This window comes from Bombina bombina, chromosome 6 (genome assembly GCF_027579735.1).
Source record: "Bombina bombina isolate aBomBom1 chromosome 6, aBomBom1.pri, whole genome shotgun sequence".
Classification (NCBI taxonomy): Eukaryota; Metazoa; Chordata; class Amphibia; order Anura; family Bombinatoridae; genus Bombina; species Bombina bombina.
In genome coordinates, this window is record NC_069504.1 from 686,365,597 (window position 1) to 686,380,005 (window position 14,409).

The 14,409-nt window shown below is 37.6% G+C and overlaps 1 protein-coding gene across 2 annotated transcripts in view; it reads left to right on the plus strand.

The window, feature by feature from the left end:
- TACR1 (tachykinin receptor 1) overlaps positions 1–6,553 on the plus strand; it is a 481,441-nt gene extending 474,888 nt beyond the window's left edge. The window contains exon 6 of one of the 2 annotated variants that reach the window (XM_053717767.1): positions 6,286–6,553. In XM_053717767.1, coding sequence (XP_053573742.1) covers positions 6,286–6,425 — 140 coding nt within the window. In that variant the 3' untranslated portion in view covers positions 6,426–6,553. The remainder of the gene's footprint in view (positions 1–6,285) is intronic. The other variant, XM_053717766.1, reaches the window with a different exon arrangement.
- The last annotated feature ends 7,856 nt before the right edge of the window (positions 6,554–14,409 follow it).

A 14,409-nucleotide genomic window follows, 5' to 3' on the forward strand; every position in this document is an offset into this window, starting at 1 on the left:
TCGTTAGAATAAAATTATATTTAACTTAGGGGGGTGTTAGGGTTAGGGTTAGACTTAGCTTTAGGGGTTAATACATTTATTAGAGTAGCGGTGAGGTCCGGTCGGCAGATTAGGGGTTAATAATTTTATGTAGGTGGTGGCGACGTTGGGGGTGGCAGATTAGGGGTTAATAAATATAATATAGGGGTCGGTGGTGTTAGGGGCAGCAGATTAGGGGTACATAGGGATAACGTAGGTTGCGGCGGTGTACGGAGCGGCAGATTAGGGGTTAAAAATAATATGCAGGAGTCAGCGATAGCGGGGGCAGTGTAAGTAAGTGTAAGGCTAGGGGTGATTACACTCAGGGTATATGTTAGGGTATTAGGTGCAGACTTAGAAACTGTTACCCCATAGGAAACAATGGGGCTGCGTTAGGAGCTGAATGCTGCTTTTTTGCAGGTGTTAGTTTATTTTCCAGCCCAAACTGCCCCATTATTTCCTATGGGGGAATCGCGCACAAGCACGTTTTTGAAGCTGGCCACGTCCGTAAGCAACGCTGGTATTGAGAGTTGCAGTGGCGGTAAATATGCTCTACGCTCCCTTTTTGGAGCCTAACTCAGCCCTTCAGACAACTCTAAATACCAGCGTTGTTTAAAAGGTGCGGGGGGAAAAAGACACGCGTAGCTAACGCACCTCTTTGGCCGCAAAACTCTAAATCTAGGCGATTGAGTGTTGTTAAATGTAACCTCCACCCCCCATTATCATTTAGAGTACAGAAGCTTGGCTTTTTCTAGAGGAAAACAAGCATGTTAGTATGTTGCTTAGCAACTTCAAAAAGATGGTGTAAAAGACTTTTGCTTGTGATTGACAGTACATATTTTTATTTATTAATTACAATAAATATTTAGAATCATGACATAAATTATTACTTCAGTATATAACATTTTTGTATTTAATATAATAAGTACTGACTACATTTATATTTTATTAGCATCAACATAAATCTCAATTGTTCATGTAATTTTATTGAAATATGTGTGTTCCACATGTTTCACTTTGTTAAGTTATTTACAGTTCACATTTTCAAAAAAACAATATGTAAAGGGAATTTTAAAACTAGGAAATGCAGTAGAAAAATGTAAGCTATTAACATGCATACAACAAGCTAAAAGCTATCTATGAGCTCAGTGCAAAATATGCACAAATTCTTCTGTTGCCAAAGGGCTCGATTACATTTGTAGCAAAAATTTTAGCTGACACCGCTCAAGGGAAATCATTAGCACTCCTATGTTTGTGCTTGTATTACAAGTTGAAAGTAAAAAGTTATCGCTTGAGCGCATTATGCAGGTGAATTAACATTTGGAGGTAGGATAACACAGTCTCCCTAACCCCCTTTCCCCATAGACTTCTATGGCACACACTAAAATACCTTTTCTGTCTTTCGCTTGAGTGCACTAAAGCTAAAGGTGCCTTAAAGGGACGGTAAACACCAGAATTTTTGTTGTTTAAAAAGGTAGATAATCCCTTTATTACCCATTCCCCAATTTTGCATAACCAACACAGTTATAATAATACACTGTTTGTGATTTTATGCGCTTATGTTCTGAACCCAATTTTCTTATTGATTATTATCTATTGATACCACTATGACGGTATAATGGAAATTTGTCTAGCAATAAAAACACCTTTAAATATAATAAAAAGCTAAGTAAGCAATTTAAAACTTAAGTAAGCAATTTAAAACTGGGGATTTTAAAAACTTCTGAAGTTGAAAAATGTTAAAAAAGAAAACAAAAATTAAGAAACATAATGATAACAATAATACTATAAATAAAAAACAAGATGCTGTAGATAAATGATGAGATTATACCCTAATAGACAAAACTGGAAATTTGTGTTTATCAAAAGTCCATAGATGTAATCACAGTCATAAAATGGGATTTTATAATTTTAGTCCCCGGTCACATTTAGACTTAGAGTAAACAGTTTTTAGAATTCTATTAGGATTCTATTTAGGATTGGGACGGTACCTTGAGTGTTAAAACAGAGAGTTTTCTTATGTTTTGCAGATGATCCTGAATTGGTGAGGGATAACGTTCAAATGAACCATACAGAAAGCAAATCTATTTTGATTGCAGTGCCGCTGAAAGTGCCGCCTGTTCCCAGCCAGCAATCCCACTGGTCTCGGCTCAGATGTAGTTACATGAAATGAAAGGAAGAAAAGACAGGCGCACAAGGCACAATTCAAGTGTAGAGTTTTTATTATGAATAATAGACACACAGTTAGAAACACTTACTAGATTAAAAACAAAATGTGCATTGAGAGCATATGCTCCTGGGATTATCGCAGCACCTGTGGCACCGGGAATTTGATGTTCTTCTCCCCTCCGTTCACAATGAGAGCAATTCAGGGCATCCTCTGACCACTCCCAGCTCCAGGGTCTTTACACTGTCAAACATTGACTGTTCCAAGTCTCAGCAGTTCATTGAGATCCTTATCACTCACAGTGTGCAGCAGAGAAAGGGGATGTACAGCCAGTGACTGGAAGGTAAACCTCCTCCAAGTCACTGGCTGTACATCCCCTTTCTCTGCTGCACACTGTGAGTGATAAGGATCTCAATGAACTGCTGAGACTTGGAACAGTCAATGTTTGACAGTGTAAAGACCCTGGAGCTGGGAGTGGTCAGAGGATGCCCTGAATTGCTCTCATTGTGAACGGAGGGGAGAAGAACATCAAATTCCCGGTGCCACAGGTGCTGCGATAATCCCAGGAGCATATGCTCTCAATGCACATTTTGTTTTTAATCTAGTAAGTGTTTCTAACTGTGTGTCTATTATTCATAATAAAAACTCTACACTTGAATTGTGCCTTGTGCGCCTGTCTTTTCTTCCTTTCATTTCATGTAACAGTTATAATAATATACTTTTTACCTCTGGGATTACCTTGTATCTATGCCTCTGCAAACTGCCCCCTTATTTCAGTTCTTTTGACAGACTTGCATTTTTAGCCAATCAGTGCTGACTCCTAGGAGCTTCACATGCCTGAGCTCAATGTTATCTATATGAAACACATGAACTAACGCCCTCTAGTGGTGAACAACTGTCAAAATGCTTTCAGATTAGAAGCAGTCTTCAAGGGTCTAAGATATTAGCACATGAACCTCCTAGATTTAGCTTTCAACTAAGAATACCAAGAAAACAAAGCAAAATTGGTAATAAAAGTAACTTGGAAAGTTGTTTAAAATGACATTTCCTATTTAAATCATGAAAGATTTTTTTACTTTACTGTCCCTTTAAGAATACTTCGAATACCTATGTTCTTCACGTCTCTCTCTATATATAGCTATATGAATATCTATGTATATATATATATATATTTTTATATATATATATATATATATATATATATATATATATATATATATATATATATATATATATATATATATATATATATATATATGTTGAATATACACACACACATACTGTATAAAGATATATACATATATAATATATATCTCAAGGCGCAACCCAAATAATTCAACTTGTAATGTGAGCGATGTTTAGCACAGTTGCAATATCCATTGAAAGTATAGGGCAAACTAAAGGGATGTCGGCTGCACTAAACATTCTCTGGTTATTCAGTTGACTTGTAGGGGTCGAATTATCATTGTGCAGGCGGACATCGATAAATGCCGACAGCATACACTGACGGCATTTATCATTGCACAAGCATTTCTAGTCAAATGCTTGTGCAATGCCGCCCCCTGCCGATTCGCAGCCAAACGGCCACTAGCAGGGGGTGTCAATCATCTGAGGTGGCAGATGAGTTATGGAGCAGAGGTCTTACGACCGCTGCTTCTTAACGCCTGTTTCCAGTGATCTGGAAACTACGAGAGTAGAGTGCAGCATTCGCTGCAAGTTAAAAAATATCATAGAGCTCACATTCAAATTGTAATCTTAGTTTAAACAATATACATACTTTTCTTAAAAATATATTATCTGAGTTAATACAGTTTTTTAATCCTTTGGACATGCCAACAATTTATATTTTATCAATACACATTTTTTAATTTTTCAAAGTTCAATTATTTTTTATAAATTGTAACTCACAAATTATTTATTTATTTATTTATTATGACTAATTTGGTATGTAATATAATTAGTGATGTCATTGATGATGTCACCAAAATGTCACATGGAGAGAGTAAAACTTTAAGATTGGAATTTATTAGCATCTGAGCATTTAAAAAATAATGGGCTGGATTACAAGTGGAGCGATAATTTATTGTGTGCTCAGAAACGGGCAAATTCGCCCGTTTGCGGGCCGGGTGCACGATAAATAACCAGCCATTACAAGTGGCTGGTTAATGCTACCATGAGCTTGCAGTCGTAATTAGTGCTGTGAAAATTAACCAGAGATCAGATCTGGGGTTGTGTTATTCCTATAAAGATATTTGTATAAGCTTATATACTGATATATTTATGTGTTAATATGAGCAGGCGGACAGATATCGCCAGAAATCAAACTGATCGAGTATGATCGTGTTGATTGACACCCCCTGCTGCCGGCCGATTGGCCGCGAGTTTGCAGGGGGCGGCGTTGCACCAGCAGCTCTTGTGAGCTGCTGGTGCAATGCTGAATACGGAGAGCATATTGCTCTCCGTATTCAGCGAGGTCTGGCGGACCTGATCCACACTGGCGGATCAGGTCCGCCAGACTTTGATAAATCGAGGCCATAATCTGGCCCAAAGTCTACTAATGTAATTGTTTAATAATTAATATGTTGGAACCAGGAGTTTAAGAGTAGGTAGAGTTTCTATCCAGCTGGTGTTTTAGTGACGAGGCCAGTATTTATTAGGATAAGATCACTATAGATAATATAGAATAAATATTGAAATAAAGGTCCGGTCATGTTGAAACTTCTCTTATGTGTGTTGGAATCTAATTATAAACAAATAACCCTTTGAAATCAGCCCTAGCAGTTCAGAGTTATGCAAATGTATGCAAATGAGTATGGCTGGTATTTTTTTCGGAAAAGTGTGGTAACCTTAGTAGTATTTGAACCATTAACCATTTATATAGAGCACAGATACAGCAACACTTATGCAACCTTACCTGTGAACACGTTTCATGGTTATGAGCAATTTAGCATGAGCTGTAGTAATATATTTGTGTTCCTGTATATACCCATGTAAATGATGGGGTTCCCTGTGTGTTGTAAATAGTGGGAGATAAAGGTGTTGTATAGACACATGGGGGCCTATCTATCAAGCTTCTGCAGGCTCACCAGAAACACCAGTTATGAAGCAGCGGTCTAAAGACGTATTGCTCTCCGCATTCAGCGATGTCTGTCGGACCTGATCCGCACTGTTGGATCAGGTCCGACAGACATTTCATAAATAGGCCTCATAGCGTAGCAATTCATTGTAAAAGAACAAGCCATGTATTGAGCATATTAACATGGAAATGTATATAGCGTCAGCAATGTCTCTGGCAACAATGGAGCAAGACAAAGCACTTTGAAGATCTTCATTTAATGCATAACCTGCTTAATCAGTGCTCTAAATCAGTGTTTTTCAACCAGTGTGCCGTGAGAGATCCTCAGGTGTGCCGCGGCAGACTGACAACAGTGCGGGGTGTCCCTCTTTCAAATTTTGAAATATTGGGAGGATGTGACAGGCTCATCAGGCATCATTTACAACCATGCCATTGACATTCATTCACAGACAGTCATTATGATTGTTTGTGAATAAATGTCAGTTTGTCATGTATAGTTTGTAGGAGGCATGGCATGACAGCACAGTACAGTGTGTGTATGTATATATATATGTGTGTGTGTGTGTATATATATCCTGTATTAGGCTACAATGTGTGATTTTGTAAAATTTTGCGATGGTGGTGTGCCGCAGGATTTTTTAATGTAAAAAAGTGCGCCACGGCAAAAAAAAAGATTGCAAATCACTGCTCTAAATAACTATCATACTGTCTTTAGCAAATCCAACAATAACATTATCATTTCTGCATTAACTACTAATTGAGATTTGTTTAGTATTTTTTTCTTTTCTCTTATACTGTTTAATACCTCTCTCACCTGTTCCTACAAATCTACCAAAGCTTCTTCTAATAAATAACCTTCTAACTGCTCCCTCAAAGATTCCTATAATTGTTTCAATAATTCTACATTCCCTCTTTAATTTCTTATTCTAACTGTTCATATAACTATTTGGCTTCCTGTCTGTGTGTGGTGGCCCTTATTAGAGCCTGAACAGAATATCATTCCATGCTCATATTCTCATAACAGGAGCAGAAATAAAGGATCTCGATCAGATGAGAAAATGGAAACCTTCTGAGTCCAGAAGAGTGGAGCAGCGGAATGGCAGAATTATGAGTGGTCCTGCAAGGCTTGACACAATTTGGTCAAAAGAAATGGAAATGCAATAACCAATAAAAAGGGAAAAATAGCACAAGCCGATTAATTCACTCTTGGTCTGAGTTAGCTTTAAATGAGTTGACATTTCTAATTTGATGAATATTGTTTTTATTAAACTGTTATTGCTTTTTTAGACATATGTTAAAAGTGGCTGGGTTTTTAACTATGGTAAAGCTAATGCTGTGGGGGTTTTTATATTTTCCTTTTCCACCACAAATTGTGTTATGCACAATCTAATAGAAACCTCTGCTATTAATCTTGCACATCTTCAGAAATAAGTTGTACCAAAAAATCCACTGTTTTGTTTTAGCAAAAGTTTAATTGTTTTGCAGTTCCTTATATGATCATCTATGCTATGGCCAATTCGAGACAGATATGTAGCAGGGTTAGACGTTTGAACTCTACGTGTAATGCACACTTCCAAGTCTTGGTAGTGGAATAATCACAATTGGTGTCAGACTAAACATATTGACATGAAATACATTAAATATTAAAAGTATATTGCAAGCTTTTTTTCTACACATAATAGTATTTCATATTCCATTGGTACTATTGTAGTCGCTTCACACTATAATTAGACTCCCTGCTACATAAAAACCACATTAGTTTCAATGAATTTTGCTCAAAATGCACAATGTCAGAATATCAAGATATGTTTCTCTTACTTAGCATATATAGCATCAGTGCCTGATGGTCAAACATTTAGCAGCATGGAGAGAAATCACACACAATCTTTGGGTGTCTTGTTTTGAGCATTATATAGTACTATATATGTCACTTATTCACATCCAGATCCCAGCATAGCAAGATAAACAGCTCTCAAGCTAAAAATTGTCTGTCTATTATTATTTGAGGGACCTCACAGTACTTATGAGACTTCTTAGATAATCTCACCAGAGCAGAGAGTTTTAGATAATCAGGCCCACACTGCAGTCTTCCTACCTCTAACTTATAATGCACTTTAAGGGGAACAACATACCCATAATGCACTTAACTGTTAGATCACTGTGATATTTTATTTAATCTATAATTGTAGATACCTTATAAGTTATGATATTTCAAAATTCATTTTAAAATGCACTTCACTGTGAAATTTAAATCAAATTGTGAGCCCTTCACAACCCATAATGCACTTCAGTACACATTTCTTTAACACAAAACAAATTGCAATATGAACTTATTTAATTTAGAATGCATTTTATTAACAGCTACAATCAAACATAATGTACTTGAGCTATACATTTACAGCACATGTTCTTTTAAAAGTAAAAATTCTGATCTATAACTATTCTTTTTGGTAATCTTGATAAGATCTACCTCTCACAATCAGCTCTGTATTTTATGGTTTGATAGAGTTAGAACAAAGAACATAACCTGCTCTGATAAGCATCTTTGTTTTTCAGCAAAATCTGCAAATTGACAATTGTATAATTTATTTTCTACAAATAAATATTTAAATTAAGTATGATCTCACCTGCTTTTGGTTAATACTTATTCAAGCTAATTAATAATGGTTACAATTATGTAATAAAACAGTTGGTTTGTTTAAATGTACATCATATTTAAAACTACAACAGTTCTAGCACAATAAACAGATATAAATTATTGCATACATATACAGAGGTGTTGTACCAAGAAAAAAAAACCACTGCAACATATAGAGCTCAGAACAAGGCAGATCCACTGTTTTGGAGGAAAAGATAAGTAACATTGGTTGTCCGCCACTGAAAAAATGGTACATAAACTCTATACGGTAAGTGCCAGTGTGATCCTCTTAGGGGGGCGCTGAAGTTAAAGGGGCATGAGTGTCAAAATGTAACTCTCCTGACCGAGCACACATGTTCTCTTGGTTTTCTTTTTTAAACTTAAATCCTTTCCAAGAGAGCATACCTAGATAGACTTTTATATATGCAAGTCTTAAAAAATCTGGGTGCATTATGGAGTAAATATGACATGCTCTAAATTGCTGCATCATGTAATTTTAGCATTAGCGACCCTCCAATGCTATGTGTTTAACCTCTGCAACAATTAGATACCATGAGGTCATGGATGAGTTTCATTCATTTGGAAAAGCTGTAAAATGTCAAGATTAAAAAACTGTTATACAATACAATCAATCTTGGCCCAGTAGTCATCATGTAGGTAAATAAACTGGCATACATATGGCATATTAGCAATTTCTTGGGATGTAAATCTTCTTTAAGGGGCATTCAGATGCAAAACAATGCTCTTTTCATTGCATGTAATGTTGTGGTTTGCTAATTAATCAAAGCTTACTCTTTAAAGGGACACTCAGGTTAAATTAAATTTTCATGATTCAGATACAGCATGTAATTTTAAACAACTTTCCAATTTACTTCCATTAAAAAATATGTGCACAGTCTTTTATATTTACAATTTTGGAGTCACCAGATCCTACTGAGCATGTGCAAGAATTCACAGACTATACGTATATGCATTTGTGATTGGCTGATTGCCATCACATGGTACAAGGGGAGTGGAAATATACATAACTTTGAAATTTGTTATAAAAAAATCTACTACTTATTTGAAGTTCAGACTAAGTACTATTGCATTGTCTTGTTATCTTGCATTTGTTGATTATGCAAATCTAATATGTTTACTGGTCCTTTAATGCCAACTTATCCATTAGATGTAGTGCATAAAGCTCAAACATTTTTTTTAATTTTTTTTTTTAAATTGAAAGAAAAAAAACTTTTGGATTTGAAGAAAATGTTTTAATTTTTTCCTCACATATGAAATCCATAATCTAAATAGATGATAACTTGCTGATAAAATTACTTTAAATATGCCCCCTGAAGTCCTAAAGTTCTGTTCTGAGGGGTTGGAGGGAGGTCTGTTCTCTATCAGGGTCTGATGATCAAAAACTTGTTGGGATGGAAAGAAATCAGACCTCATATTGTTACGTAAGTGTCTCTCCTCCACATCCAGAGCCATACAAAGGGCTATTTTACAAGTGGAGCAGTAGTTTGAGCTCCCGCTTGTGCTAGACTTCCGCTTTTGGAGTGCGTATTACAAGTTGAAATTAAAAAGGATTTGCACGAGCGCTAACCTGACGTGCGTAAAAAGGCAAAGTCTGAATATCACAACCGTGTTAATGTATTCCCCATAGACATCAATGGAGCATGAAAAGTTGAATAAACCTAACACTCTTACTCGCGCGCAAACCCAAATGTATTTTCTGAAGTGCGCTAACCCAACATGAAATATGAATGACATATTTCTATATATATGATGTTTTTTTCGTAAAATAAATACATAGATGATTATATATAGGTTTAGATATATATAGATATATAAAGGAATATCTATCTAAAAATACTTAGAACATATTTGTCATGAATACCTCATGATTTAGATGCTAAGGGGCTGATTCTCTTTAGCCTGTGAGCTAAAAAAAACATTTAGTTTTCAAGAAGAAATGTGTCCTGTGTTTATGTTTGTGTTCCCTTTGAGGTGCCAGGACCCTCATAAAAACTGTCAGCAGAGGGCATGATAGAATACAGAGCCTCAATCCATGAACTACACGGGGGTCAGTGATAGGACAGCCAGCTCTGTACAAAGGTGCTTTTATCATAAGTAATGTTTCAGGAGCATAAAGAATGCAAAAATATAGTGTTGGGTATCAAAATACTCCTCACAATATCCCTAAGAGATTGCCTCTTTGTATATATGCAATAGATTTACCTAGCAGAAAGTATAATGTGCTCTATAATTAAAGGCAAAGATTTACGGCGAGATTACGAGTTTGGCGTTAACAGGGGTGCTTTCTAATGAGGCTTTTTTTTCTAACGCTACCTTAAGCCAACGCTGGTATTACAGGGTTTTTTTAAACCTGGCGTTAGCCGCAAAAAGGTGAGCGTAGAGCAGAATTTAGCTCCACTTCTCACCTCAATACCAGTGTTGCTTACGGTAGCGGTAAGCTGGCTAAACATGCTAATGCACGATTTCCCTATAGGAAACAATGGGTCAGATTCAGCTGGAAAAAAGCAGCGTCCAGCTCCTAAAGCAGCCCCATTGTTTCCTATGGGAAAATAAAAAATATGTCTACACCAAACACCCTAACATGAACCCTGAGTCTAAACACCCCTAAACTTACATTTATTAACCCCTAATCTGCTGCTCCGACATCGTTGCAACCTACATTATATAATTAACCCCAAACCTGCGGCTCCGGACACCGCCGCCACCTACATTATCCCTATGAACCCCTAATATACTGCCCCCAACATTGCCGCCACCTACATTATACTTATAAACCCCTAATCTGCCCACCCCAACGTCGCCGACACATACCTACAATTTTTAACCCCTAATCTTCCGACCCCAACGTCGCCGCTACTATAATAAATTTATTAACCCCTAAACCTAAGTCTAACCCTAAGTCTAACCCCCCTAACTTAAATATAATTTAAATTAAACAAAATTAATTTAACATAATTAAATAAATTAATCCTATTTAAAACTAAATACTAACCTCTAAAATAAACCCTAAGCTAGCTACAATATAACTGTTACATTGTAGCTATCTTAGGATTTATATTTATTTTACAGGCAACTTTGTATTTATTTTAACTAGGTACAATAGTTATTAAATAGTTATTAACTATTTAATAACTACTTAGCTAAAATAAGTACAAAATTACCTGTAAAATAAATCCTAACCTAAGTTACAATTACACCTAACACTACACTATCATTAAATAAATTACCTAAACTACCTACAATTAATTACAATTAAATTCAATACACTAAAGTACAAAAAACCCCATTAAATTACAGAAAATAAAAAAAGAATTACAATAATTTTAATCTAAATACACCTAATCAAATCCCCCTAATAAAATAAAAAAGCCCCCCAAAATAATAAAATTTCCCTACCCTATACTAAATTACAAATAGCCCTTAAAGGGGCCTTTTGAGGGGCATTGCCCCAAAGTAATCAGCTCTTTTACCTGTAAAAGAAAAATACAATACCCCCCAACATTAAAACCCACCACACACACACCCTTACTCTAAAACCCACCCAATCCCCCCTTAAAAAAACCTAACTCTAACCCCCTGAAGATCTCCCTACCTTGAGCCGTCTTCACCCAGCTGGGCACAAGTGGTCCTCCATACGGCAGAAGTCTTCATCCGATCGGGGCAGAAGAGGTCCTCCAGATGGCAGAAGGCTTCATCCCAGCTGCATCTTCTATCTTTATCCTTCCGGAGCGGAGCCATCTTCAATCCAGCCGACGTGGAGCCATCCTCTTCAAATGAAGTCCTAACGAAGAATGAAGGTTCCTTTAAATGACGTCACCCAAGATGGCGAGCTCAATCCTATTGGCTGATCCAACCAGCCAATAGGATTTTTCCTACCATAATTCCGATTGGCTGATCCTATCAGCCAATCGGAATTCAAGGAACGCCATCTTGGATGACGTCATTTAAAGGAACCTTCATTCTTCGTTAGGACTTCGTTTGAAGAGGATGGCTCCGCGTGTGGCGGTTTAGGGGTTAATACATTTATTAAAGTGGCGGCGATGTCCGGTCGGCAGATTAGGGGTTAATAATTGTAGGTAGGTGGAGGTGACATTGGGGGCGGCAGATTAGGAGTTAATAAATATAATGTAGGTGTCGGCGATGTTAGGGGCAGCAGATTAGGGGTTCATAGGTATAATGTAGGTGGCGGCGATGTCCGGTCGGCAGATTAGGGGTTAAAAATTGTTATTATAGTGTTTGCGATGTGGGGAGGCCTCGGTTTAGGGGTTAATAGGTAGTTTATGGGTGTTAGTGTACTTTTTTGCACTTTAGCTAAGAGTTTTATGTACCGGCGTTAGCCCATAAAACTCTTAACTACTGACTTTTAAATGCGGTAGAAGTCTTGACAGGAGAGGGTCTACCGCTCACTTCTTCCAAGACTCGTAATACCAGTGTTAGGCAAATCCCATTAAAAAGATAGGATACGCAGTTGACGTAAGGGGATTTGCGGTAGCCTCGAGTCGTGGAAGAAAAGTGAGCGGTGAGCCTCTACCTGTCAGACTTGTAATACCAGCGTTAGGTAAAAAGCAGTGTTGTGACCTCTCAATGCGGCTTTTTAAGGCTAACGCAAAACTCGTAATCTCGGTGTTAGAATTTATTGACTGTAGTAAAAGATAGGTTGTAAAAGATAGGGGGCTTCCCAGCCCCTGCAAAGAGGGAGGGTCAAGCAACCTGATCTCCTGAAAATTATATAAAGTTTTGTGTTTTAACATGCAAAGTTGTTTTTCTATCATGGGAGGCTGTATACTAACAGAGTGAGAGGCCATCTCTTCGTGCCACTATCCCTGGCACAGATACCAAGACTAGTGAAGTATAAGGGTTCTGCTTTTTTCTCTTTTTATTTTAAAAACTCTTTGCTTGTGTAATTCTATTTGTTAATATCTTTTTAATAATAATGCATTGTGCTATTTTTTCGCATAATAAATAATTCAGTTATAAAGTTTTTACCTTTGTCTAAAATTTAAACCACGTTACTGAAAGAGACTGGTAGTAGTAAGTATATTTTAGCTTATTTCTGCTAAATTGTATTCTGAGAGTTAATGTGTAAGTCTGGGTTTTTCCTTAGGATTTTCCCCTTAATAAATCATAAGTGGTGGCAGCTTGGAGCTATATGGTTTTAGTTTAGTGTGGGTGACATTTAAGGGGAGTTTTGGGTATTTATTTTACTTCTAGCACAGACTAGAGAGTGTTGTTAACCCTTGTACCCACTGAACTAAGTTGCAGGCTTGCCTGGAGTGGCTATACTGTGACAGAGTAGTGACAGTATAGGGGGTCTGATAACCCTTTCTGTGCCAAACAAGTGACTGGCGCAGGGTTGGTTAACCTTGGTCATCACAAATTGGTGGGCAGCGGTGTGGATACATTTTTTATTAGATTTTAGTGCTTGTGGATTTGCTATTGTGAATTGTGTTATTGCAAACAGTCCCCTTCCCTATTCTCTGTTTTTCTTTTGTATTTTATTTTTTACTATGGAGGCACACCAGTAGCAGACCAAGGAAATGATGGCACTGTTATGCCAGGAGTGAGATATACCATTCCGTGGAAAGAACAAAAATGGACTAATACAACTTCTTACAGAATATGATAACAGCCAGGCCACACCAGCTGAAGCCTCAGGAGAGGTGTCTGCAGCTGTGGGCAGTGACTCATCAGGATCTGGGGATCCATTGGACTGTTATTTGCAAACTGTTCTGAAACATATGGGCTCAGCGGATGCAAGTTTGCGCATGTAGCTGATTGCAAAATTTTATGAGAGACAGGCTGCTGCAGCTGAGAGACAGGCTGAGAGAGAGAGAGAGAGAGAGAGAGAGAGAAGAGAAAGAGAGTCTCTGTCCGCAGAGAGACAGGCTGCTGAATGCCAAGCTGAGAGGAAAGCTGAGAGAGAGTCTCTGGAAGCTGAAAGACAAGTTTCTGAATGCCAAGCTGAGAGAGAACATCAATTACAGCTTGCATGGTTGGAGAGAGGGATGGTCTCACCTGTTGTTAGTGAACCTAGAGACCCCTCTGTTCCCAGAGTGCGGGCATAGAATTTTCCCACTCTGGAGAAAGATGGCAATGTGGATGTATTCCTGCGTAGCTTTGAAAAAGTTTGCAGACAGTTCCAATTCCCAAGGGAGCAGTGGGCCAAGTATCTTACCCCTGGCCTGAAAGGTCCTGCACTGGAGGCTGTTGCTGAACTACCCCCAGAGTTTGATCAGGGCTATGATGCCATTAAAGCTGCACTGCAAAAAGGGTATAATCTCACTCCTGAGGTGTACTGAAAGAAATTCCATACTCTGCAGAGGGGTATATACTGCAGTTGTTGGAAACCTGATGACAGCCTTTAAACAGTGGATCAGGGGGATACAGATTACCACTATAGAAGAACTGGAAGATCTGAGGCTGAAGGAGCAATTTATGCAGCTGTGCCAAGCAGAAGTCCAAGAATGGGTTTTGGATCGTAAACCCAAA